General features: G+C 48.4%; 2 protein-coding genes across 4 annotated transcripts in view; one reads left to right on the forward strand and one right to left on the reverse strand.

The window, feature by feature from the left end:
* Nucleotides 1–215: 215 nt before the first annotated feature.
* C5H1orf226 (chromosome 5 C1orf226 homolog) overlaps nt 216–16,703 on the reverse strand; it is a 289,584-nt gene continuing 273,096 nt past the window's right edge. For 2 of the 3 annotated variants that reach the window (XM_021198117.2, XM_021198116.2), the window contains exons 11-12: nt 4,540–4,867; nt 300–3,665 (exon numbers count right to left, since the gene is read on the reverse strand). In XM_021198117.2, coding sequence (XP_021053776.2) covers nt 3,170–3,665; nt 4,540–4,867 — 824 coding nt within the window. In that variant the 3' untranslated portion in view covers nt 300–3,169. Of the gene's footprint in view, nt 3,666–4,539; nt 4,868–8,280; nt 8,722–16,703 lie in introns of those variants that run through there. The other variant, XM_021198119.2, reaches the window with a different exon arrangement.
* Spata46 (spermatogenesis associated 46) lies at nt 11,021–14,477 on the forward strand. Its single transcript, XM_021198118.2, has 2 exons — nt 11,021–11,179; nt 13,890–14,477. Exons 1-2 carry the CDS (start codon nt 11,035–11,037, stop codon nt 14,399–14,401), a joined length of 657 nt encoding a protein of 218 aa, XP_021053777.2. The 5' UTR covers nt 11,021–11,034; the 3' UTR covers nt 14,402–14,477.

A 16,703-nucleotide genomic window follows, 5' to 3' on the forward strand; every position in this document is an offset into this window, starting at 1 on the left:
AAAGATGGTCTGTCCTAACATGTCCTCATTACTCTACATGCCTCAAGTTGGAGGTTTATTTACAGAACCCCTTCTCCTCTCTTCCGGCTCCCTCATTCCTCAGTCTTGCCGGATTGCAAAGCAAGATGTCATGGCTCTACACCCACCCATGTTTCCTTCAGGCACCCAGGACTCTAGAACTCTCCACCAGTCAGAAGGAAAAAAAAGACAAGTCAGCAAGACACATTTATCATTTTATTATGCAATTTCTTTCTACAAGAAAAAAAATCTCTAAAAATATAAATATGAACTCTCTAAAAAGTACTCAGAATAGAACTATAATCCTGTTCTTTCCAACAGGGGCCAAACTTGTTCTTTAAAAGATGAGTGATTAAAACACATGTCTTCATATCTCCCAGAACATTCACAGATACATTTCTAGAGAGAAGTGTGGGCTGGGACTAGGGAGGGGACACCGTCTTTCCATGTTCCTGGAAGCTGACTTTGTCATCTATCAAGATAAAGCTATGGGCTGAATAGGGTTATACAACAGGGCTGGAAAGAAGTGGAGAAAAAAGGGCATCAAGACACCAGCTTCTTTAAACAGACACTGAAGTTAGACCCTCCATTCCTCCCCGTTACCCAGCTCCTGAGCCGTGCAGATCAAACTACCCAAAGGCCGAACCCCCCAGAGGATCTGGATTCGTTGTGAAGGCTGCCGTGCTGAAGTCTACAATGCTGAGATGGCTAGCGAACCTGATGCGGTCATTAGCTGGAAGAGCTGATGTGAGTGGAAGTCCTCACTCAGGAGGATTTGTTGCTGCTGGGAAACACTTAGATCCTTAGCACCAGGCAGAATTTGCAACATCAAAGACAAGACTCTGTCTCTGAGGGACTCCTGAGGTGGCAGCACCATACCTGTAGGAGGGAGATGGCCATGACCTTACGGTTGATGCAGGCATGCAAGGCACCTAATCCAACCTCCCAGCATTAAGTCTGAAGTACACAGAAGACCCTCTTTAGGGCTCTTGGGACAATGGTGGGATCTCTTGGCCAAGTCTGAGCCTGAGGGCCAGGGCTCTAGCAGTATCCTGGGTGCTTAAGCAAGCCAAGCCTCATGTTCTCGGTCTTAGGCAACCATAGTACCTAGTCTCTGGGGAGGAGATGTCCCAGGGAGCAGATATCTGTGAGCTTCCTATCAGAGGAGCAAACCAAGATTTTGATATGGAGAGCTCAGATTACAATGGACTCGCTCTCCGGTGAATGCTTCGACTTTCCACCCTAGAGCCTGAACTCTCTGATTTGGGTAAGATCCCACATCACTGTGGGAAAATCCATAGGTCCTCAAATGCTAGTCCTAAGAACTTCTTTGACGTCAGGATCAAATGTCACATCCCTGGGATGTTCTTAGGGCAAGGCACAGGTGCCGCATATGTACTAACAGTCTTGTATACTCCAACAGAGCCTTCAGATGCCTGGCTGCATGGATTCTCATCTGGGAGGAAGAGACAGGAGTTTGCAGGGAGCATGGGATCAAACCTTACTTTCTGTGGCAATGGAAGATGGGGCGAGAGAAAAGGGTCAGAGGGCAGAGGTGGCTAAAGCCATGCAGCTGCTTACGCAGGTGTATGAGAAGGAGACCTGCATCCTTAGCATCTGGCTGCAGGAGTCAGCTTAGATGTCTGCTGGTTGGGAGGAGGGCCACACATCGGTGATGCTGAACTGGGAAGTGAGACCCATGTGCCCCAGTGTCACAGATGGGAAGCCAAGCAAGCAGAAAAGGGAAGGCAAGAGGACTGCTGCATGGCCTGCCCTGGCTGGATGCACCATCCCCAGCCTCCTTGTTGGCCTCTGGCCTCCTTGTTCAAGAATAGGGATTCCTCTTCTGGCTACCAAGGCCCTTGTGGCTGGGATCACTACAGAGTCTCCTGGCCACAGGGAAGACAGCATGATAGGGCCCCTAAAGGAAGAGAGGGATACAAAGCAAGTTAACCTGGAAGGCAGGAACCAGTGAATGGTTGATAAGTCCTGTCGGGTCCTTACACAGATCCACGCAGAAGCAGAGGAGGATTGCCATGACCTGAATAGAAGGCAGAGGCTTGAGGTATCTCTGGTGCTGTGGGAATTCAGGCAACGTCAGCACAAGCACAAAGAAGCACTTTGACTAAAGACAATGGCTTTGCTTCCACCGTCCTCACCACACTCCAGTCTCTCACATGCTCCACCCCGGCTCTCACACATACTGTTCCCAGACTCAGGCACTGCCTCTTTCTCGGTGCGGAGTGGCTTGAAAAGCTGCTGACTCTCAGCAGTGCCCTTCTCAGTCCTCACCGTTCTCTTCCCTGTGATCTCTGCTCTCGCAGGACCATTCCATGCTCCCCGCTCTCCTCTCTGAACATCAGAAGACTCTCTGCTGCTTCTGCAGGGGCCTGCCTACTCCTGTCTTCACACACACATAGCAAGGCTGCCCATACCATCGTTCCCAAGTGCCTATCCAGATAGGTAGGGGCACACCTAACCGGATGAGAAAACCCTAGGAACCCTCAGTGACAAGGTTCAACCTTTGAGGAAGCTCTCAAGGCCTCAAGCCCCAGAAGCACCTCCTCTGATGCCGGGCCAGAAGCAGAGGACAGATGGTGGCTAGGATTGTAGTCAAGGTCTAGCTTTTCAGATTAGGTCCCATCATCAAGTCAAAACCTTCCATTCTCCCTTAGCTATATTTTCTTCAAGGCAGGGAGGCCCTGGACCAGTATGGAAGAAAGGGACAGAATCAGGGATTGGTGGTGGTAGGGAGGACAAAGGATAGACAACATGTGAGTCTGAGCAGAGAGGTAAAGAAAATTCTTGCTAGATCCATCCTCCTGGCCTGGTGGCCCTGTGAATCAAGAGGAAGGAAGCTGGGACAAGCCCTGTGGAGGATGTGTTCCAGCAGCCAAAGCTGCCGGCAGCTGCCAGCACAGGAGTTTGCGGAGGAGCAGGATGAAATGCCGCTGAGACCCTTTGCCGTTCTGCAGGCTCCTTTACTGGGACTACACGTGTGGCCATCTGGTCCCACACCACCTCTGGGTGAGAGTGGGCTCTGCTGTGCCTTCTGACGAGGAAGATGAGGGCACAGCAACCACTGGGCAATGGACCTTCGTGTGGTGGATGGCAAAGCCGAGAGGATGTTCAGCAGGGAAGACAAGAGATTCTACTCAAAGGACAGTAGGTCCGGGTGAAGGCCTTCATTGTCAAGGCTGGAAGTCCGTGCCTGGGGAGGTGGACTGCCGTTCTCCCAGGACTCAGCCAGGCTGATGGGGCTCAAGCTGAGTTTGAGGCCATTTCTCTCAATGGGGCCAGGGGAGGAGGATTTCCTGCCCTCCGGTGCCTTTAGCTTGGCTTCCTCCTGGGTGTTCTTGTGTATTAGGTCAGGTACCAACAGGGACACCTCACCATTGGGCAGAGCCTCACCCTTCTCTCCCATTTCAACGGTAGACTCCGGCCGTGAAGTGTCTGCAGAGACAGGCTGAGCAGTGGGTGGAGAGTCCTGAGCCTGCCCCGGTGACAATTCTGTCCCATATTCTAGATTGCTTAGGACGGGCTGCGATGAAATCAACATGTCCTGGGTGGTCTTCAGGGCCCGAGGGGTTCGCTTCCGGGTTATGGGAGGTGGAGGATCCAGCAGAGGGAAGGCTTCTTGGACTGACCTGAAAGTCCATGGCAATAAACACTCAGGCTTTATGGATGGCTACACAGCAGTTTACAAACATTTTTGATTCTCTGCTCCAGCTACCCCTTCAACTATACCCCTCCTCCCCAGCAAGCGCTTTCTCCATTGAGGTCTTGTTCTGGGCTAAGGGTATAGATCTCAGCAACTTCAGCCCAACAATTAGCAACGGGGCTGCTCTCTCCCCATTCAGTGCCCACCATGGCTCAAAGTGTTGCCTCTGAGAGGCTGGATAAAGACTCCAGGGAGTTGAGTCATCTCAGAACCCAGAACCGGGTCCCCAAAAAGGGCACACAAGCTCATAGGGATAGGGGTTGGAGTTAAGGCCCAGAAAGGAGCTGTGGGACGGAAACAGAAGGAGCTACATCATGCTTCTCCCTCCCTATCAGGCACTCAATCCATAACAGTAGTTATGAGGAACAGTGGGCAACAGAACTCATGTGGAAAGTTTCTGGGTAATACCAGGGTTCAAATTCAGTTCCAAATACTGACTTTCTGAACTTGGGTCACCTGCAAATGAAAAGACACCTAAAGCAGGGCATGGTGGCTCACATCTACTATCCCAAGGAAGCCGAGACAAGAGGGTTGCCATGACTTTGAGGTCAGTCTGGACTATGAGTTCCACGCTAGCCTGGGCTACAGTGTGAAACAGAGGTCAAAGCACAGTGCCCAGGCGGGAAGTGCTTCTCTGGTCATGAAGGCTGAAGTGGGTTCTCATGAACATGGGCCTATCCCTGTTTTTCTTGGCAAATGTTCGCCCCTTCCTTGGGCCTGATCTCTCCTGTATGCACTGTGGTTTTGTCCACATTCCTTCCTCTACAACTGGGATAATTCGGGGTGTTGAGAGGACTCACCTTTCATCCTCCAGCCAGGGTCCACAGGCTGTGTCTTCCCCACCAGGCAGCTGGGCTCCAGCCGTCTTATTAATCTCCATCACGCCCACACTGCCCAGGCTTGAGGACTCCTTTCTCCGCAGGAGGTCATTGACCTTGGCCCCCACAGCTTTGCCCAGATTCCTTAGGTGTTGGCTGCTGCCCACCCTCAGTCCTGGTCCTCCTGGCTCTCCAGAGCCAGGGGCGATGGAGCCTTGGGCCCCAGGTCTGGACAGGTGGGGAAAGGAATGGCTGGCCTGGAGCTTTGGAGTGAGGGTTGTGTTCAAATTCTCAAACATGCTGTGGTCAACTATAGACAAAGAAAAGAGAGAGAGAGAGAGAGAGAGAGAGAGAGAGAGAGAGAGAGAGAGAGANAGAGAGAGAGAGAGAGAGAGAGAGAGAGAGAGAGAGAGAGAGATATGTAAGTGGAGGGGACCAGGACCCTGGATTTGTCACTCAGCTTTGATGGTTCTGCAATATACCCCAAACCTTCTGGAAGCTTCCAGTAAAGATGCTTTTAAACTTTTCAGGTTTTTTTTTTTTTTTGTAATAGAACATGAGAGCAAACATTCCAGTTGTTCGCCACCCGGGTTAATCAGTGAATGAAAACCCGGGTCAAGAAAAGTCAAGCGTACCCCTTTAAGCTAGCCTCTTCGACATACGGCTTGACCTCTTTGGCCTTGGTGTCACCAGGCCCTTTGAAGCTGAGAGAGAAAGGGGATGAAGCAATGAAATGTGACATGGGTGACACGGCCGTGAGTACATGCTGTGCTCTCTGTCTCAGGCACCAGGACAAGGGGCTGCTGCAGGAATGAATGCCAGAGGAGGACTCTGGGTAGGGAGCTGCCTACACTGGGAAGGCCTCATGTGTTACACATTCCCTCACAGAATAGGGGTCAGCAGCTCCTGAGTGGAACCCGGGAGAGTAAGTAAGCCCGTGCACACAGAAGCTAGACAGTCAGTCAGACCCAGCGTGGGGCACACGGGCAGGAACTTGCTGCCGGTGAAGCACAAATGTCCCGACAAATCCATGCTCACTTGTTCCCCATGAGAGCCTAGTGAAGGAGCTCATTAGGCTAGAGAGAGGCTCAGAGTAGTAACTGCGGGCCTTACGTCACAGTACCAATTACTGGTTGGCTGGAATTAGAACTCAGGTCTTCTGACCCAGCATTTAGGGATCTTTCCTCTACTTGGGACATGGGAAAGTGATGGAAGCTCGTCCTCTGTGTATGGCTGGAACAGTTAGTTTGAGTGTTAGCTTACTCAGAGGGAAACATTCCCAAGGCTGAGGCCATACTTCAGGCATCTTTGTATCTGTATCGTCAGCACCAAGCTTGGGCCCACACATAGCAGGTATTCAATGAGAACCTCAAACGAACCGCTCACATTCACTTGGACTTAGAAGGGGCAAGATGGTAGCCCTCAGGTCTGTCGTTGAAATGTCTGGAGCTCCAGGCCCTGTGCTGCGTTGTTCACACACTGTGTGCTGGATAATTTTACAACAACTTGACAGAGACTAAGAGTTACCAGAGGGGGAGCCATCATTAAGGAAATGTCTCTATAGGATAGGGCTGTAAGCAAGTCTGTAGAGCATTTTCTTAATTAGTGACAGCTGGATGGTTACCATCCCTGGGCTGGTGGTCCTGGGTCCTATAAGGAATCAGGCTGAGCAAGCCATGGAGGGTGAGCACACCAGTAAGCAGCGTCCCTCCATGGCTTCTGTATCAGGCTCCTGTCTCCAGGTTCCCACATGGTTGAGTTTCTTTCTCAACTTCCTTCAGTGATAGCTGTGGATGTGGCAGCATAAGCCAAATAAACTCTCTCCTCCCCACCTTGTTTTTGGTCATGGTATTTCATCATAACATCAGTAACCCTAACTAAGACGCACTGACTCCTGGGCATCCGTATCCTCTCTGGAAACTCACCTAGGTTATCGAAGCAGCCAGACTTCGAGCCTGAGTTGTCTGTGGCCATTGTCCTAGCTTTGTTGTCTATCTGTCCCTGAGCTCTCACTGTTAATACGTCTGCTAAGGGTCTATCTCCGGAAGCCTTTCCTAAGATTGTTGGAGGCTAGGTCCTTGCGTTCAGTCTCAGTGGAACTGCACAGCTGAGTTACAGGCCGGGGGTGGGGGTGGGGGTGGGGGTGGGGGATGCTTCACTTTCTGTGACGTGAGTTGAGAGATCCCAACTGGGTCAACCACCTAGACAACTTGTATTTGAAGGGTCCCTGGGGAGCATGGAGAAAGCCATGCAAAAAAAGAGTAGGGATAACCTCCCTGGCCTTCATACTGCGCCCTAGGCACATTTCCTCCATGAAATATGGACTGGTAGCTCCTCAGGTCTCCTGGGGTGGAACTACTGTGTGGTGAGAGGGATATGCTAGGGAATTGGGGACAAGCCCTCAAGCTGCTGGGACCCCAGATATGCACCTATCATAGTGACAGAGTGCTCGGCCTGCCCCACAGCTGCTCCTGACCATGCCCATAAGAGTGTGTCTTGCCACGTCATCTACTCTGACATAATTTCCTATTATGATCCAAAATCCTTCTCATTGTCTTTACTCGTATACTTCGCCAGCGAGCAGAGGTGATTCAGAAATTATTCTCACTATCCCTCTGCATCTAGGAAGTGCAAGGAACAGAAAGGAAGTGTATATAATGTCCCACGGGTGTGTGTTAGGAGGAGGAAAGTTCTCTACTGCTGGCTCAACCTCACATTTCTCTGGTGGCTTCTTTATATTCTCAGAGCAAGCACAGGGAAACACTTAGACTGCCCATCAAAGTGATTGGTAAATGAGGATCATCTATTCTTTTCAAAGCACATCCTTAACAAACAACTTAGATGATGCCTAGTATGGGTTCCTGTCCTGCTTCTCTATTTCTTGTCATATGGTCTATGAAAGATTCTAAACCACTCAGTAAAGGTGAGTCTATTATATGCTTTCCTTATCATTGCCTCAAATTTTTTGAGAAATACACCTTGTCTACACAATAGAATGGGAAGCCCCCTTGAAAAGGGCTATAGACCCTTAGAGTGCTTTTATCAACTACAAGGCCTGGCTTAGGGTCTTGCATAAGAATAAGTATTTAATAAATCAGTTTAGCCAAATCTGACTTTTATGGAATTTTTTTTTAAAAACAGATTTATGCTTTTTATATATGTGAGTACATTGTCACTGTTTTCAGACGCACCAGAAGAGGGCATCGAATACCATTACAGATGGTTGTGAGCCACCATGTGGTTGCTAGGAGTTGAACTCAGGACCTCTGGAAGAGCAGTCAGTGCTCTTAACCACTAGGCCATCTCTCTAGCCCTTGTGGAAATTCTTAACCACATCTCAGTGATGACCGATAGCCTAAGGACATCACTCAAACTGCCTCCAGACTTGTGAAAACAGCCTCAGAAGGCAGAGAGGCCCTCTCTGTGGCAGTGCTTGCAAGGGCTTGTGAGGTCAGGCTAGAACAAACTTGTCTTCTCTACAAAGCTGGCCTCTATCTTGGGCCTCTGTTGTCCCCACAGTGAGCCTCTTTCCTGCCGATGAACCTCTCACACTCTGTCCCCTCAGCCTTGGTGACTGGGAGAGCAATGGTGAGGAGATGAGATGTGGCTGGATCCCGGCTGGGAGGACCCCCCCCCCAACAACACCCCCACAACATGCACATAATCAAGCAGAGAGGGGCACCTGGGAAGATATGTCACCCACAAGAAAGAGGGGACGCTTACCTGTCCGAGAAAAGGGCTCGAAAAGCAGGTGGGAAACAAATGAGAGAAAGACACATTTATGTATCGAGCAACCACTTTTAGAGAGGTATTTCCTGTCTGCGCCATCACCAACAGCACGGAAAAAGACTGTGCTACACAGGGGTATGGCAAACCCTGGAGAGACCAAGTTCCCATGAACTCCCCGATATCTAAGTCAAAACAGGCTCCTGATTTCAAAACAACAAAAAGACACTACTGCAGTCTTCCCAACTTCCCCCCAAACATCCTGGACCCCTTTACAAGAACTCCATCTTCCTAGTTGGCAACAGCCAACACTTCTAAGTCCCTTGGGTCCCTCCTGTGCATATAGCTCACATCTATACCCCTTTCATATGTAAATTGCTAGACTGTGGTTAGAAAGACATTCATACATTCTACCTCAGTCTAAAGAAACAATATGGAAAAGGCAAGTGGCAGAGGCCACCCATCACACAGCTGACGGAGAAGGGAACTCAAAACCATGTATCCTGACTCCCAGACCCCAGGAGCTTCCTTTAAACCACAGTGAGCGAAATGAAATAACCAACAACCTCAGAGGCACCAAAATAGCACAGTTCAATTTACACTATAAACGTTCTAGCATTCCAAACCAGCCATGGGGAGAAACAGGAGGGAAATCAGTTCTCTCAATCCTTCAGATAGATGTTTAAGCACCCGGGGAAAAATGCTCATCAGACCTGTTCTACAGGATGGCTATAGTTGGACCTTAGGAGCAGGCTGTCTTTTGTAGCCAGTGTAAACACATTGCCATTTTTATCCAAAGCACTTCTATATATCTATGTTAATGAGCTGTGGTGGTCCAGAATGGGGTACATGTATCTCTTTTTCAAGTGACACAATCACCTTTCATACTTATTATGCACCTTTCTAGGGTGCTAAGTTGTTACATGGGGAAAGAAGGCAGAGAGAAGAGGCAGCCCTGGAGTCCACAGTCTGATCAGCACACTGCCTTACAATGAACAAATGGGACGCAGGAGGCCACTTGCCTAAAAAGGCATCAACTATTAGAAACAATATCTGGTCACCAGTCTTAGGAAATATATGTTGAAGTATTTAGTATAAAAGGATACAGAGTAACTTACCTCCAAATAGCTCAGAACGCAAATAAGCAAACATATATTTAAAGACCGGGAATGTTGCTCAGTGATAGAGTGATTACCCAGCATGCACAAAGGCCCAGGTTTTATCCCCAATCACACACACACACACACACACACACACACACACACACACACACACACAGAGCAGGTGGAGGAACTAACAACACAAAATGGGATACAATGGTAAAACATCTGACTTCACAGTGTATGGTACAAATTTTAACTTCTGCAAATTTTAGATATTGAAATAATTTTCTAAAATTATATATATATATATATATATATGTATATATATATATATATATATATATATATATATATGTATTGCCCTAAACAACACAACCAGTATAACAAAACAAGGAAAATCTTGTGTGGTGGAGGCCAGGAAAATAAGGCAGAAGAAGAACAAGATGGTTACTCCCAGAGGAAGGAGGGGTCCCGGAGATGGGAACACATGGGATGTTCTCGCAGAAAAGGTGACAGTCCTAAAGAAAATAAGTGGCAAGCAACACCACTGCAAATGGCTCTCCAGTGTTCTCCCTTCTTGCTGGGTATGCTTAGCCAAGACAGGCCACTGAAGAATAGCAAGTTAAAAAAAAAAAAAATCAAGCTACTAGTCCCACACGTGACATACAGGTGGCAGAGATTGTCTCCCACTTGGTGGCCTGCCTGTTCACTCCACTCATACCTTCTCTTGCTGTGTGTGGGCTTTTAAATTGCATGTAGCCCCTGAGGCTATTTCCTGAGTCACTGGAGCTTTGCTTAGAAAGTTCTCGTCTTTACCTATATTCTAACGTGTATTTCTTATGTTTCCTCTAGCAATTGCAGTATTTCCAGCTGGTATTTGTTTGTGATCTACTCTGAAGTGGCCTTTGCACGGGGTGAAAGACAATGAATAGAATTTTATTCTTTCACAGATGGATGTCCAGTTTTGCTAGAATTTCTGTCTTTTCCCCCATTGGATGCTTTTGACACCTTTGTCAAAAATTAGGTGGCCACACCTTTGCCTGTTTATTTCTAGGGCCCCTGTTTCATTAGCCTGTCTGTGGAAGGTAAAATCTTAAATAAGGCCTCCTAATTCAGAAAGATTAAAAAAACGGATATCTTTCATGTGAAGATTCTAGTTTGTGATTATATAGGTGTGTGTGTGTGTGTGTGTGTGTGTGTGTGTGTGTGTGTGTTTGTGTGTGTGTGTAGAGGTTGGTAAAACCAGGAAAAAGGAAAAAGGAAACTAGAAAGAAACTCAGAAAAAATAAAGAGTTTTGCCAAGGAAAGGGGAAAGGGACAAAAAGGACACATGTGACACGGAAGCAGAGAGATACAGGGGAAGGGTATGGGGAGGTTAGAGTGCAGTGGGGATGGGAAGGGAATCTACTAAAACACACTTTGTTTAAAAATTCTATAACGACCACTAATTCTTTGTATACCAATTAAAAGTTTTAATTAAAAATAAAATCCCGAACAACTAGTTAAGTTTTAAAAAGGAAAACAATCTTTCACACAAGAAAACGATATCCATCTTTCAAACTCATAACCTAACTGGTTAATGGAATCAGGGGTTGTGATGTCAGCTGCATGCAGAATGTTTATTGCCTAGACAACCGGCCACCCTCTCATGAGCCGGTGTGTGACCTCCATTCCCCTGTGTGGTCAGAGCATGGATAACTACTCACTCCTCAGCACTCCCAGGCCTCGTATCTCGTCCTCTGCCCTGAGTGCTTTTCCGGACATAATGTCCTCACTTGCCACCAGCTTGCCAGGTAAATGCTCAAGTCGGGGTGGTAGACTGTCTACATAGAGAGCATGTGCTCTCATTAACTTGGTCTTAAACTGGCAAGAAGTAGGCCGAGGATCATAGGAAGGAACAAAGGTCGACACAGGAGGACTTTTCAATGCACGTGTGACCTGTAGCTGTCTTTGGATGCTTTGTGGGATCTTTCTTCCACCCTTCTCCACCCCTTTCCACTCTTTCAACCCTCTAACACTAGATAGGACAGAAAAAAAGGATGGAGAGGAAAGAAACAAGAAGAAATTAGATATCCTGACAATAAAGATCAAACTCACCCTCCCAAGGAACCTGACCCCCCAATCAGCAGGAAGTAGTCTAATGATTACCTTTTGATCCCCACTGATTAGGGGCACTGGGTTCCTTGGGAGGGGGGGAAAGTTTGATCTTCATTGTCAGGATATCTAACGTCTTGTTTCCTCTTTGCATGACTGGGGCCAACAGCAAACGACAACCTATCTTGTCTCTTAGGGCCTTAGCATTTATACATCCTCTGAAAAGTCCCTAGAATTTCAAATGTCACACAATCACAGAAACTATCTGCAGGTGGCAAAATCACACCTCACAGAGCCCGAGGTAAATCACAGTCAGCTGTTATGGACAATCTGAAGCAACCCCATATCCCAGAATGAAAACATATTCATGCAGTATTTGTTTTTTTAAAAAAGAAACCAAAATTCCAAAATTGTCACTACAATGACCCTGACTCATCAATGTGAGCATCACCTGGAAGCTGAGAAAGGCAGGTTCTGAGGCCTCCATGGATCCAATGGTTTGGAACAAGATCCTTTAGGGCACTGGTTCTCAACCTTCCTAATGCTTCCTTTAGTACAATTGCTTATGTGTGGTGACCAACCCCCCTCTGTCCCCCGGCCTAAAAATTATTTCCATTACTACTTCATAAGTGTAATTTTGCTACTGTTAAGAACTGCAATGTAAGCCGGGCGTGGTGGCGCACGCCTTTAATCCCAGCACTCGGGAGGCAGAGGCAGGCGGATTTCTGAGTTCAAGGCCAGCCTGGTCTACAGAGTGAGTTCCAGGACAGCCAGGGCTACACAGAGAAACCCTGTCTTGAAAAACCAAAAAAAAAAAAAAAAAAAACTGCAATGTAAATATCTGTTTCCAATGGTCCTAGGTGGCTCCTGTGACAGGGTTGGGAGATCCCCAGAAGTGTCTTGACCCTTAGTTGAGAACCACCTCTAGGGATGCCCACACACACTAGACTTGAGCTGTACTGCTGTGGGCATTCTCCTAAACACCCATCGCCTCTACAGAGAACATTTTAAAATCTACCTCCTAGAAGACTAGCTATTGCCCTGGAATTTAAGGCAGATCCACTTTCTCCCAGACACACCTAGTGGTGGGGTTCAAACCCAGAGCCTCATGAATGCTTGGCAGATGCTCTACCACCCAGCTAATCCTCAACCCTACATTCCCACAAACTTATCTCAAGTAAACCTTTCAACAAGGGCCCCATGCTTGAGATCCTTCAATTAGAGAGCCTGGCTCCTCGGTCCCCAAAGGACCATGCAACATGCCTATGTGGGCTGTGTCCAGAGTCCTGGGAAACTGAAGTCACTCACGATAAGCAGGAGCATCAGGGGAGGGGTGGGCCAAGGAGAAAGGTGTCATCTGAGGCAAGTCTTCAGGAATAAGGTTTGAAACCAAGGCTTTCGTCGTGCTAGATATAACCTTTCCTGCTACAGCATGCCCTAGCCTAGCTTAAGTCTTACAACCTGGTTTCTAGAGGAAACCTTTTGTGTAGGTCTGAAGAAACTGCCCCATTTGTGACTTCCTCAGAACACCACCTAGAACAGGCCTGCTGGAGTTCAGAGGTCACTGTTTTGCAGTTTTGAGACCCCTAACACACAGAAGGCGAGTCTCTAAAAGTGTGTCTTTGGGAGTCCCCCTAAGAGGAGTCCCAATCCTGCTCAGCTCACCGCTATTTCTTCTGTAACCCAGACAGAGTGAAGACAGTGGTACTCACTGTCACAGGCCAGGTCAGGCCCTGCCTCCCCAGGACCCAAGCAAAGATTCTCCAGCATCCGGTGCACAGCCAAGTGCCTGCAGCATGTGAGGCCTTCTCCTATTCTGGGCAAGGACATGCAAGAAGCTGAAGAGGGACAGGGGCTGGACCCCTAAGGGAAGGGTGTCTACACCTCTACTCCACGTGCTGGCTTTGCAGCCGTGTCTCGTTCAGTAGAGGTTCATAGGCCCATGAAGGCTTCTGCCTCCTGAGGGGCTCTCCCTCAAGCTCATGGGAACAGTTAATTTCTGTCTGAGTGATCTATGGAGGGGTTAGGATTGGCACTGAGGCGGGAAAAGTGGTTCATTGGTGGCAAAGCAACTATTAGATGCCTACCTGTTCTTGCCTATCCTTAATGCTTTGAGTCAGAAGTCAAGGTGTCTTTACACAGAGAAGGGTCAGTCTCCTGTCCAGATGTCTGTTGGCCATTTTCACCAGCAGAAAAAGAATGCAGGAGGAATGGAGGTCTTAGGCCATTTTTCCTATCCCATCAACACCTGCGGTCTCTCAGCCATCAGCAAGGTGGAACACAGATCCCCTGAGGTCTTGCCTAATCAACTGCTTACCTGGCTGGTTCTCCTGACTGCCTCCAGCCATTTCTGGTTCCCTTTTTTGCTGTCCTTAGCCCCAGACTCAGACCCCGTTCTTTCCTTCGCAGACCTGGGGGACACCCAGAATGGGGAGCAGCTGAGACGGAACTGCACCATCTACCGGCCCTGGTTTTCCCCTTACAGCTACTTCGTCTGCACAGACAAAGAGAGCCACCTGGAGGCCTATGGGTTCCCAGAGGTGGACCGGGAAGAGGGCAGAGGGGATAACTGCCTTCTCGAGGACGTGGCGGAAAGCGTCTGCTCATCTTCTTCCTCCCAAGAGAACACATACCCCAGGGAGGCCAACAGGAAATCCAAGCATGGTTTGGATTCTATCACATCCCAGGACATCTTAATGGCTTCCAAGTGGCACCCAGCCCAGCAGAATGGCTACAAGTGTGCAGCCTGTTGCCGAATGTACCCCACTCTGCACTCCCTCAAGAGCCACATCAAGGGGGGTTTCAAGGAGGGTTTCAGCTGTAAGGTATACTACCGAAAGCTCAAAACCCTCTGGGGCAAGGAGCAGAAGGCCCGGACAGGAGATAGGATCTCCTTGGGCAGCTGCCAGGCCTTCAAGTAGTCCTGCTGACATCTCAGGTAAATAGGGATGAAGCCTATTTATGCCTCTAGAGGGTAACAATAAATTGAAATTAGTCATAGCCTTCTTTTGCCAAGTCTGATCAGCCTCCATCATCTGCTGCTCCTCTTGGTACCCAGTGAATCTTCATCTCTTTCAATCAGTGGTTGCTTAGCAACACCAGACCCACCTCTTTGCCTCCTCTTCTCTCTCTCTCTCTCTCTCTCTCTCTCTCTCTCTCTCTCTCTCTCTCTCTCTCTCTCATGATAAGCATAGTTCTAGAAGTTTGAGAATATCCTCTAAGTGGCTGTTAAAGCGAGGTGACCAGACTAGCACTGATGGGAACTAATAAGAAAGAGAGTTTCTACTCAGTCAGAAGAGCCTGGCCAGCTTTTGCCCTAACCAGCCTCCAAGATGACTCTGAAGCAGCTCCTATGTAAACAGCACTGCTCCAGGATGCTGGTCTACAGGTTTAGTCCTTGCCCACACTGAGGACAAAGGGCAGAGAAAGAAACTGCAGGCAGTTGGAAGCACATCTTAGATATTAACCATCTGAGGTGCGCTGTCACCACACAATGTACCCGTTGGACAGTCCTGACCCTTACTTCATTTCAGGGCAATGCTCTCTGCCAATCTGAAGCAGAAAGATGACTTGGCACTTCCTCTCAGGGACTGGGTATCAATTGTCTTTTAGTCTTTGCCTCTCCCAAGAGTGGGGTCAGTGTGCGTAGGTCCCTCCTTTGTCTTCTCCATGAGGCACAGCCTGACTTTATGGTCTTAGCAGAGATGCTCCTGTTTATCCTTGAGTTATCAAAATATCACGTCTGGTTCTTATGTTTCCCCAGCACGAGAAATGCTGTACTCACATCCCTACCACTTAACATGCTATGAGAACAACCCCAGCCCACCATCAATCCCCACTTTCCACTGCCTTTTCTGTGCCCTCTCTGCTTAGCAAGAGTCCAGAGGCTGTCAGACTCAAGAGCTGGGATTTGCAGGTCACAACCTGGCCACTCAGATGCCAGGTGGTGTCTAGGCAACCTTGACATCACTCCATAGATACCATTCCCCAAGGGGGAGGGAAGTGACTGGTGAGCCTTACTAGTTAGTACCTATTCTGTGTCTTAACTGGAAAGTGGCTTCTTGCATGTGTGACTGCACAGCAGAGGCCCCTCTCGGTTTCGCCACCGCTTGGGAACCGGCTCCTAATCCCCTGCCAACCCTATGCTCCTCGCTCAGGGGCTTCTGCATCACATTCTCCAAACAGTCAGGAGGAAAAGCAGCTGCTAGGGGGGACCACAGCATAGGTTCATCACTATCTAGCCGGTGTCCATTGTCTTCTTGCTAGGGACAGGAAGGTGCTTCCCCCATTTTTCACTTAATGCACAGCGGGTCATCATAACTCCAAGAACATTTCTGGGACAGAGCTCCATGTGGTTTCAGCACACAGAAAAGGGTGCCCTGCAGACGCCTGTACCAACCAGCATGGGAGTGCAGAGGAGGAAGCACACTAAATACAAACTTTACTGTACCCTGGGGCACTGATAGGTACTCTCTGCGGAGGCTTTTTACAAGGCTCTCACACACTCTCGTGAAAGCTGCAGTTGGCATTTACCATTCCAGAGTACAGGGAGAGAACCGCTTAGTTCACTTCACTGTCCGAGGAGAATAGACAGTGTGTATGGTCCATTCCCCTCTTCCCAGCCTTCGCTTCACCTTCCAAACAGTCCCAAGTCCCAGTTTTGCGAAGTCAGAAAAGCCTCCCAAATGGACTGCACTGTGAGACTCCACAGACCATTTCTGGAATGTTCTGTCTGCTCTCTCCTTACTGCTCTATGCTGGGAGGCTTATATTTCTATGTACCAGGAGTTATCTGTGAATCCTTGGTGTTATGATCCTTCTAGGAAGATATGGGAAGGAGGCTGTTTTGTTCCCTATAAAAACTTGGTTGGAATGGGCCCATGTGGGCAACTACCAAATAGAAATGTCAGACACTGAGTCCAGGGGCCAGTGAAATTCATAGTTATGGAAGAAACAATGATGTGGTGTTTTTGTGCTAGAACTCACTGCTACTACTGTCATGTTCTAATGACATCTGAAATCTGAAAGTACCGGGATCAGAAGAGTCCAAAAAAACTGGATGTTGGCTAGGGCATTGCAATGGGTTTTAACGACCTTGGGCTGGATAATTCCTTGTCAGGGCTGTCCTATGTGTGATAGGATCCCTGATTTCTGCCCTCTATATTCCAAAAGCATCTATCTCCTAGTTATGAGAGATGATGAAGTCTCTCTCTCTCTCTCTCTC

This window comes from Mus pahari, chromosome 5 (genome assembly GCF_900095145.1).
Source record: "Mus pahari chromosome 5, PAHARI_EIJ_v1.1, whole genome shotgun sequence".
Classification (NCBI taxonomy): domain Eukaryota; kingdom Metazoa; phylum Chordata; class Mammalia; order Rodentia; family Muridae; genus Mus; species Mus pahari.

Excerpts from the sequence above, each read along its gene's own strand:
- Spata46 (XM_021198118.2), top strand. The coding sequence starts at position 11,035 with ATGAGCCGGTGTGTGACCTCCATTCCCCTGTGTGGTCAGAGCATGGAT. Across the intron at positions 11,180-13,889 it reads ACTTGCCACCAGCTTGCCAG|ACCTGGGGGACACCCAGAAT; the intron begins GTAAATGCTCAA and ends TTTCCTTCGCAG.